Source organism: Equus przewalskii, chromosome 15, assembly GCF_037783145.1.
Source record: "Equus przewalskii isolate Varuska chromosome 15, EquPr2, whole genome shotgun sequence".
Taxonomy (NCBI): Eukaryota; Metazoa; Chordata; class Mammalia; order Perissodactyla; family Equidae; genus Equus; species Equus przewalskii.
In genome coordinates this window covers 31,497,429-31,508,064 of record NC_091845.1, presented here as the reverse complement: position 1 = coordinate 31,508,064, position 10,636 = coordinate 31,497,429, and the positions used below count along the sequence as shown (strand labels likewise).

At 41.3% G+C, this 10,636-nt stretch overlaps 1 protein-coding gene across 4 annotated transcripts in view; it reads right to left on the bottom strand.

Moving 5' to 3' along the window:
• Positions 1 to 954: 954 nt before the first annotated feature.
• ACOX2 (acyl-CoA oxidase 2) overlaps positions 955 to 10,636 on the bottom strand; it is a 29,137-nt gene continuing 19,455 nt past the window's right edge. For all 4 annotated transcript variants that reach the window (XM_008519808.2, XM_008519801.2, XM_070577001.1 and 1 more), the window contains 2 exons: positions 4,889 to 5,021; positions 955 to 1,303 (listed from right to left, as the gene is read on the bottom strand). In XM_008519808.2, coding sequence (XP_008518030.2) covers positions 1,241 to 1,303; positions 4,889 to 5,021 — 196 coding nt within the window. In that variant the 3' untranslated portion in view covers positions 955 to 1,240. The remainder of the gene's footprint in view (positions 1,304 to 4,888; positions 5,022 to 10,636) is intronic.

Sequence of the window (10,636 nt, the reverse complement as noted above, 5' to 3'; positions counted from 1 at the left end):
CTCTGAGGCTGTGTGCCTGGGGCATCTCTCTCTGAGGAGATTCTGAGATTCTCTCTGAAAGGAGGATGAGAACACTTACCTACATCCATTTTTGCTTATGCCTCTCTGAAAATTTAAGATTTGACACATGACCGAAATCCAGAAGCCTGTATAATTATCCTATTTTCACCATCTTCAAACTAAAATTCCTAATATTAATAGCAGGTTGCTGTAGTTTCAGTAAATGTACTAGTTTGAGGTTATCTTTTTAGAAAATTGTCTCCCACTTCAAATTGATTGTTAGTTACCTAACAAACAAACAAACACACAAACAAAGCCCCCAGCCCGTTACATGTTGTTGAATTAGCTGAGGTGAATGCAAGGTAAAATGATTTGGGTTGAAAACAGGTATGGAAATGGGAATAATATTAGTTGCTCCTTTAAAAGTTAAAAACTTACGTCTCTTCCTTGCTCAGTTTACTGTAGATAAGTTTGCTTTTGGTACGTTTTCTCAGGTTTATTAATTATTAGCAACTAAATGATTATATGAGTAAATTAGGAAAAGTAGCCAGCTGAGATTTTTCTGCAATTTAATTTGTCTGATGGCATTTGATTTTGAGTATTTTATCTACTTGGGCAATTGAGAATGATGTGAAAAATGTAGCTTGATTATATTTGGGTAATTTGAGACAGTTATGTCTTTTTTATGAAATTTTAAATCATTTTCACTGTGGAAGAGTTGATTTTTAAAAATTGATACTTAGTTGCATTCTTAGGGCTCTACATTTTATTTAGATTACATGAAGTATAGACACTTTTGGAGAGGATCGTGTGTGTGTACGTGTGTGTGTGTGTGTTCTTTTAAACCCTCGGATAAATGTGTGCTAAAGACATAAGTGATAACTAATGAGTCTGTTGGCTTTTGCTAGATCTAAAGCAAAACCTTGGTATTTAGCAAAATAGATGTTACAAATGGACAGTGCTACAGTTTTTTATTGTGGGAAATTTCAGACATATTCAGAAATAGACAATAGTGTAACCACCTGTGTACCCATTGACCAACTTCAACTATTCATCCCCCCTTTTTCCTCCCATGGATTATTTTGAAGTAAATCACAGATATTTCATCCACTTCAGATTGTGTCTCTAAAAGATAGACCCTCTTTTAAAAATACATACATAGGTACTTTTAAATTTTAATCATATATATGCCATAGTACCATTATCACATAGCAGTGCCTCTTGAGCGCTGTTGACTGTTTCATAGCTTGGATCTGCAACTTTGTAGTAGTGGTCTTATATATTTCTCATAGGCAGGGTTCTCCTGTTTGTACAAAGAAGTGCATTATTAAGACAACATTTCTGCCAGGATTAATGACTTTCACTTTCAAATTAAGTTTTCAGTTTAAAGAAAGCAACATTACATAAGAGTCTTAATTTTTAAAATTATTTTTTAAATTCATTTTGTATGAACATATGGAGAAACATTTTTTTCAAAGGGCATCCTTCCCTTTCTCATGCAGATTTTAAGTTGTGATGCAGGTGGCCAGTTAAAAAAACACAGCTTATCATTTACTTTTAGAATTTAATACAAATAAAAGACTCTTTGAACTTGAGCATTAACCACAAAGCAAGGAACCAGAAGGTGGAATTAGGTAAGCAATATTGTATGTCAGAATAGTCATCCCCATTATTCTCTAATGTAGTGACTCAATTCTTTTCTTCACAGTGCTAGCCGTATCTTTTGTAATATTTACTTGTTTATTAACTTTTTGGCCTGTCTAGGCTAAAACTGTAAGCTCCTTGAAGACAAGGGCTGTTATTCTTGTTCTCCACTGTATCCTTAGTACCTAGAATAGATTCTGGCGTATAGTATAAGCTCAATAAATATTTGTTGAATGACTGCATGAATGAAAGAGTAGATGCATTTAGCACCTACTTGGACAAATTTCACAATAGAATCATTAGGGGAAAATAGGATTCTTGTTTTGGAATTATCCCCAGCGATTCCTCACTGCTTGCATCTGTAGGGAATCACTTAGTTATGAGTTCATGAGGGGAAATAGCCTTTTGCAGTTCACTTTGGAGAAACTGGCTTGAACTAGCATCCCACATCAGGAAAAGAGCCAAAAAGCAGACACCATGGTTAGAGTAAATGATGAGAGAGTACATCATCCTGGCTAGGGATAAGCTCAACACTTAACCTACACAGATGGAAGAGAGGCTGGCTTAGGATTCTAAGACATTTAACTTAGCATAACACTTCTCTTTCAGTAGAAAACATCACTGAAATATGTTCCCATTTGTGCTTTTGTGTCTACAAGTCATGTTTCAACATAGCTGTTGTTTTAACTTGCTACTGTAGCGTGCCTTTTGCTACTGGTGCAAGTGAAGAAAAATGTCTCTTTGCAGTTTCAAAATTATCTACAGCAGATTAGGAGAATACACTTTAAAAGTGATATTTTGGGCCGGCCCGTGGCGTACTGTTTGAATTTGCATGCTTCCCTTCAGTGGCCCGGGGTTTGTAGGTTTGGAATCCTGGGCATGGACCTATACACCACTCATCAAATCATGCTGTGGCAGCATCCCACATACAAAATAGAGAAAAACTGGCATGGATGTTAGCTCAGAGACAATCTTCCTCAAGCAAAAGGAGGAAGATTGGCAATGGATGTTAGCTCAGGGCCAATCTTCCTCACCAAAAAAACAAGTGGTATTTTGATGGTCTTTAGAGAAGCCAGCAATGAAAGATTATGTGGCTATACGTTAGCAATCAACCGAGTATCATTTTAACCAACTGGAAAGAGTTCTCCAAGATAGTTTGTAATCTCACGTTCCTAAATTTCTGTGCATGAAAGAGCCGCATTGCTGTACCTGTCACCTTTTTAGCAACATAACGTAATGGTGAACATTTGCAGCATTGTGTATGCAGTAGGCTCCTTCGTCTCTCTGTGTGGGTCATAAAACCATGTTCATTTATTCCACAAATGCAAAGTGTCTACTCTGTGATAGACCCTGAAGTCAGGAAGATGAAGACTCCATCCTTGTTCACGGTCAAGTGGCAGGAGAGGGGAAAGAGAAGAGTGAATGGGACAAAGTGCATCATCATTTTACCAAATCTGCAGTGGCTGCGGGTCAGTCACGGCCCACCTTTAGGTAAGCCTGCCCTCATTTAGTATCCAGATTAAATTCTTTAAAAATGAAGATTAGAAACAAACTAAAAAACAAGCCAGCCCCTTATGTTTTGTAGTGGAGGTGAGGATTCAGGAGAACTGGCGTGTTTCCTTGTGTTGCTAGCAAAACAGGTTGAGCTGGATACGTCCGTGTTTCCTGACAGGTCGTCCCGCAGGGTTGGTTTTTCTCTGGAGCACCAGAGGGGCTGCATTTACCTTTAGACCACGAGAACTGATCTGGAGTGGGAGGACTGCTGTAGTTTTATGCCAGGATTTAAACGTTAGTACGTAGAGAGATCTAGTCATTAGAAAGAATAACACACTAGGCGTAGCTTAACTGTGCTAAGCACTAAATGTGTCATACCTTCCTCAGGTACGTTCTTTGTATTTCCTTGTTGAGTTAAAAGGATACCTTCCTGGAGACAGGAATGACCAAAATGGACTGGCCGCCTATCTAACAGCCGTCTTAGGGGTAACCGGTAGTGTTAGAGCTTTAGATAATCACGTTAAATTAAGCTATGAGCTATGACAGGATGCAGCAAGTTAAGAGCAAGTCTAACACCATGCCAAGTGTGAGTGAAAGCCTGAGAGCTGCCAATGTGATGAGGTGTTAAGACAGCTTTTCTGAAATTTGACCTAAGAGGTAAAAAGTAAGCTTCACCATCTGAGTAACAAATTTGCATTATAGAACTTAAAATAATCTGTTGTGTACCTGTAGACTGCCTTTGTTTTGATCAGCTGTATCAAATCTGCTATTAAAGATGGGTTCCTCAAATTCTTAAATGCAGGGTTTATTTTTTTACTTCAGCTATTGTAGTTATTGATATTCATAACTTTTCCCAGGGAGGCTCATAGCAGAGTGTGGGACCCTGGCCCATGACTACGAGGAATTTATGAGTCCTCCTCCTTTTCTGTTAGTGACCTCAAGTTCTGGTATTCTCTCCTAGGACAGCTGGCACTCTTTTCACGTAACCCTTTCTGCCGTCATTTATATGGTTTCCTGGGCTATTGACGGCAGAGCAGCAGCCTTCTTTGTTCCTGGGATTGGGTTCCCCAGTAAAGAGGAAGGAGCTTCTCTAGCAGGCAGTGACGTCTGAGGGAGACCACTCCCGCTAGACTCCTCTCACCTCTGAATACCCACTTTTATCAACACAAAACTGAGAGTTAAACGGCTGAAAATAAGATGGTTAAACCCTGCAGTGCTTTATCTTCTTATTTTTTTTCTTTTTCTCCCCAAAGCCCCCAGGTACATAGTTGTATATTCTTAGTTGTGGGTCCTTCTAGTTGTGGCATGTGGAATGCTGCCTCAGCGTGACTCCATGAGCAGTGCCATGTCCACTCCCAGGATTCGAACTGACGAAACACTGGGCTGCCTGCAGCGGAGCGCGCGAACTTAACCACTTGGCCACGGGGCCAGCCCCCAGTGCTTTATCTTCTTATTTTTGTTACTCAAAAGCCAGCTTGCCCTTGGGTATGTCAAGCCATGATTTAGAGCTTGGGCCTTCCTCCTAATTCCCTTTACCAAATTCCAAGCGATACAGTTTGCTGATTGTAGTCTAGACTCAGAGTTCCTGCCGGGCCACATCCTCGTCCTGGTTTCTTTTATGTATTCTCAAAATATGTTAAACAGACACACTATGCCAAGTGATTTCCAACCTAATGGGGAAACACAGAGGTGTCCTCACTGCTTGTTCTCTCCTGTTTCACATCATTTATAATGTGTTCTACTCGATTACCTGAGTATTGCTTGGTGACTTCTGAGCCCAATCGAACAGACGTTCATAGACATTTCCATCGTAACAGCCAAGTGCTGAATTTAAGCACTGATCGGTGAAGTCAAAAGCATCAGTTAACAAGATGGCATCCTTCCTGTGAGAGAAAACAAGAGTTCCTGAGTAATTTAGACTCTTCTTATAAATCCAATTAACCTGGGATGGTGAATAACAACACCCTATAGAGATTGCATCATTTTTCACTGTCAAACAACTCAGCGTTAATTTTTGATTAGTTTTATATGCACAGTGTAAAGAGTCAAATCGTTCTTTAAGGCTTGTTATTTAAAATCAGCATATCCCTGTCTTTCACTTCCACTCCATCTCCTGCCCCCCATTCAATCAGTTTCAGTTTCAGTCTTCTAGCTGATATTTTTGGTATTTACCTGAATGTCTCTAACTATCTTGTTTGTATTGCTACTTCTTGATTATTCAGTTTTAGATATCTCTTGACTCTCCATTACAAAAGATAATGATTTATTTTTATGAACTGATTTTTGCTGAGGAAGATTTGCCCTGAGCTATCTGTTGCCAATCTTTCTCTTCTTTTGCTTGGAGAAGATTAGCCCAGAGCAAATATCTCTGCCAGTCTTCCTCTATTTTGTACGTGGGTCACCACCACAGCATGGCTGATGAGCAGTGTAGGTCCATGCCTGGGATCTGAACCTGTGAACCCAGGACGCCGAAGTGGACTGCACTGAATTTAACCACTACACAACGAGGTGGACTCAGGATTTATTTTTAGCACCCCTCTCCTCACCCCTACCTATTGTCCCCCCACCCCCGACCTAGGCTTCTTTCTCTTGGCCTTCCTGCCTCCCAATATAGTTATAATTTTGGCCAGACTAATATCCAGTGCTTACATTGTTATGCCTGTATGTATCCTATATATTATTGTGACTTTATGTGCCCTTTTCACAGCTGAGCTGTGTCCCTCTGATCTACCTCTAGGCTCACTGTTTCTCCGACACTCCTGTCACAATTCTTAGTGATTTCATGGTCTGTGTGAATGTACCTCTAAAACTTGGCTTCTCCGGTTCCTTGATCTTCTTCATTGACATTGTCCTACAGCCTCCTTCTGTCACTCTCTGCCAAGATCACACACCAAGCCTCATCACCAACATCTGCACCTTCTCTAACCTCAGCCATGTTCCTTTCACCATCTCCTATCTTTCTAGTATTCTGACTTCTATAATTCTTTTCCCTTTCAAACAACAAAATGTGTTTTATTTTAACCTACTGAATGAAATGTAAGAAAGAATTGTTCACGTGCTTCCCTCCTTTTTTTTAGCAAAGGCTATAAAGCCTAATATGCAATTGTTTGTTTACACTCTTCCCTAACCTTGTTTCACACAGCATTTGAAGTGACTGGGATACTGTACCTGTTTTAATCCTTCCTGGATGCCCCTGCTCCATCATTATGAGACGATTTTTATATAGGGCTGTTTATAATTCTTTGACCCTACTGGCACCTACCATCCATTTACTGTTCCTCATCCCCCTTGTGGTCTCAGTTCCCTCCTTATCCAGCTGAAGTTCCTTGGTCTATTATATTCACTCCCTCAAAAATGTGTTCAACAACTTTTCTTACTTTCTACTGTCATACTTGTTTAGCAAAATCCAATTCCTCGTTATCTCCAATTTGCCACCGACTTTGTGCCATCACTGTTGTAGCTATATGTGGCTGGAAAAACCAATACTGACTGGTGTAATAAGGGTTCATGCCCAGCAATCATATTACATTACTCCAATTCATTTACTCTTTCATTCTCTTAGACGATTATTTCACACCTCTTTCATCCTCAAATCTACACTCCCCACCTCCTCGTCTCTTTTACCTAGATAACTTTGCATCCTATTTCACTGATAAAATAGAAGTGATAAGAGCATTTCTGCAAGTCCCCCCCACCCCTCCCATGGATTGACACATACAGTGCTTTCTCTTTTAGTACAGGAAACTGTCCAGGCTCCCAGCTCAGGCTGATCCCTCCTTGTCCACTAGATGCCTCCCTTCTTGCCTACTGGAGAACAATGTTCCAGAAATTCTCCTGTCTTTCCCCTACACTGTCAAAATATCCCTCTCTATTGGATCGTTTCCATCAGTATACAAACTGGCTGTTGCTTCTCCCACCTTAGAAACAAGCTTTTGGCTCTGTTTCCCTCTCCATCATCTACCCCACGTCTTGGCTCCCCTTTATGACAGAACTCCTTGAAAGTGTTGTGCTTGTTTGTGCTTGCTATTTCCAGTCTCCTCCACCCATTCTCTCTTGAACTGGGTCCATTCAGGTTTTCACTCCCACCACTCCACTGAAATAGCTCTTGTCAAGGTCACCTCCTCATCATTTTTGGAGGGTCCCAAGACTCACTACTTGGGCCTTTTCATACCCTCACTCCTTGTGTTATCATCTTTCTTATGGCTTTAAATATCAGCCACATGCCAATGACTTCCACATTTATCTCCAGTCTCACTCACCTGCTTATTAACATCTGTACTTGGGTTTCTAACAGGCTCTTCAAACTTAACGTATTCAAAACCAAACTCTTGACCTTCTAACCTTCTCCTGTCCACCCTGTTCAAACCTGGCCCTCCTGTAGTCTTCCCCCTTTACAGTAAATGGCAACTCTGTTCTGGCCAAAAACCTGAACTCCTCTGTCTCTTACACCCCATATCTAATCTGTCAACAAATCCTGTTCCATCTTCAAAACACATCCAAACTTTGACCACTTCTCACCACCTCCAGGGCTATCACCTTGGTCCAGTCCACCGCCATCTCTCACCTGATTGTTGCGGAAGCCTCCTAACTGGTCACCCTGCTTTTCCCTTTTCCCCCCTCCCCAGTCACTTCTTACTATGGCAGCTGGAGTGATCCTTTAGAAAGATACATCAGATTACGTCAGATTGTGACTATCCTCTGCTCACAACCCTCTTATTCTTGCCCAAAGTGAAAGCCAAAGTCTAAGTCTTTGCAATGATCCCCCCGCCCCCTTTCCCCTCCCTGTACACTGTAAACTCTCTGACCTGTGCTCTCATTCTCCACCTCAGTCACGCCACTCTGGCTTCTGTGACCTATTCTCTGGACGGACGTGCCAAGCACTCTCTGACCTCTGACATTTGTACTTATTCTCTGCCTGGAATGTTCTTTTCCCAGCCAACCACACGGCTCCTCTCACCACCCCCCCTTCAGATCTTTCCTTCCTGGGAGGCCTTCTCTGACCTGTTTAAAACTGCAGCCCCCCTTCTCTGCTGTCCTTCATAGCATTTATTACCGTTTCGTGCACTGCATGTTTGACTTCTTGTGTGTGTGTGTGTCTCCTCTCCTCTAGTCTGTAAGCATTTGTGGCCTTTCAATCTGAAATGCATGTCATTCGTTTGAGGAATATTTTCTTGAATTACCTTGTTAATGATTTGCTCTTCTGTTTGCTCTTTCTAGCCCTGTTTTTCAGATGATGGAGACTTAGGATCAGTTCTCCTCCTATTTGTATTTTTTCTGTCCTATTTTTTGCCTTCTTTCTGCAAGATTTCTGCAACTTTATCTTCCAATTCTTCAATTGAGTTTTTCATTTCCACTATCATTTTTTGATTTCATAAAGCCCATTTTTGTTCTCTGAATATTACTTTTTAAGAAATGACATTCTTGTTTTGTGGTTGCAACATCTCCTCTTAACTCTTGAGGATATTACTGATCTTTTAACAAAGTTTTCTTCTCCCTGCAGATTCTCCTGTGTCCTCCGAGGTGCCTCGCTCTTGCTTGTTTTGGTCTCTTTTATGTCAGAGGCTTTCCTCAGGTGTCTGCTGGTTCCTGAGGTCTGATCACAGCTAAGAGTAGGGCATTAACTAGCTGATTAGAAGTCTGGGTGCTTGTCAGTGCGGGGTTCCCTGCAGGCTGGGGGACCCTGGTGTCAGCATCTTTAGCTCTCTCTCCTTTGGTGTGGTCAGAGTCTCCAGAGAGTCATGTTATCATCTTCCTGCAGGGTACTGGCCTGGCTCGACTGGCTTGGAAGCAGTGGGAAAAGAGGGCTGAGGGAGGGGGCTGTCAGCATTTGGCCTATGAACACTAGTTCAAACCCCTGTTTTCCATAGGGCAGCCTCATCCTCTCCTATGCCTGATATTCCCTAGTCCACAGATCCTGCGTTTACCCTTCTGCCAGGGTGGGCTCAAGCAAAGTCTTAGAACTACCCAAAGAGAAGGAGGGGAACTGAGGAGTCAGCTCCTTCAGAAATAGACCTTCCACCCATCCTGTCAGTCTCCCTTCGCCCCCATTGCCAGAGGTACACAGTGCTGCTAGTTCTTGGGGTTCTTTGGTGTAACGCGGTTGCTTCTTGGCTTTTCCTACTTCCGGTTTAGATTCAGTTTCCTCAGGTCTGCTAAGTCACTGTTTGTCCATCTACTTTTCTCATGTTTCCCCTCCTGTTCTCTTTTTCTCTGTGGGTTTATGTCTTTTTAAACATTTCAATCCACTTGCTGATGTTTTAGTAGGATTTCAGGAGGGAACAAAAGTCAGTGCATATATTCCATCTGTCATCTTTACTGGGAAGCCCCCCAGCTGGGATTTGCTGACCACTTCTACAACTAAACACTGTTGGGGTCAGTTAATTGCCATTACCCAGAGAGCTGGTTCTTAGTGTCACTCAGAATAGTGTGCTTCCCTCCATTTGTCATCTCAGAAATCTGAGGGCGATACTGCGTAATCAAGGGAGGGACTTGTAACACAGAACTGTTAAAGCATGGTGTCTGTTACACCTAATTACCCTGCAGCAGAAGGAAGGTCACTTAGGAACCATAATGTGAGTAATCAGTTTGTGGATTGGATGTGAGCCTCAGTTGTCTGCTTGCGTCACTGCTGTCTGTCTCCTCTTGAACTGTAAGTCTCTGGAGCTGAGGCAAGCACTCAAATGCTGTTGCAGATAAAAAATAATGCTTATAAGGTAAAGGGGATCTTTTATGTTTCATTGTCACTGCCAATCAAGGCTAGAATGCTATTGTCTTCATGTGCTTTTAAATGCCAAGCATTTTAGAAAGTTAGATACACTTGGGCTTGAACTGTGCAATATTCAATTATGCTGTTAGTGGTGTCTACCACTGCAGTCTCTATATTAGGGAACGTTTAATACCCAAGGCACAATTGTATCAAATGTGTTTTTGACAATTTTTGATGATTTAATTGAACAAACATTTACTGACCACCAACTGTCTGTTAGGTGCTTATGTGTAATTATAAATGTTATGTAACATTGCATATTGGTAGAAGTAAAAAGAATTTGGCCTAGTTTTTTTTTTTTTAACCACTGTCGTAGATATTCTTAAATATTTCACATATTTTTCCTTTTTCTTTTCTTAGTCTTGCTGATAATGTGAACTATTGGAGGTTCTGGGGGAAAGGTCACATGCATGTGTTACCCCCACTCCCTGCCCCCAAACAACAGGCATCGTATTTTCTCAAAAAAGGCTATTCTCAGGTTAGCCCACTTTTCATCTTATGGACAATGGTGACTAATTTGTATTGTTTTAATTTCTGTTTCTTCCAGTACCTTGGTCAGGTTGGGGCTTTGGTTTGGAATGTTTTTCAAGTGATCCTTTAGATTCTATGTAAACTAACGGGGTGAAAGCATTACATTAGTGTGTCAGACCCTAAACTGCACTGCATTAAGGCTGCATCTGAAAACTGTTTGTATTGCTGTTTTACAAATCAGTATGTGAATTCCTGGGTTTA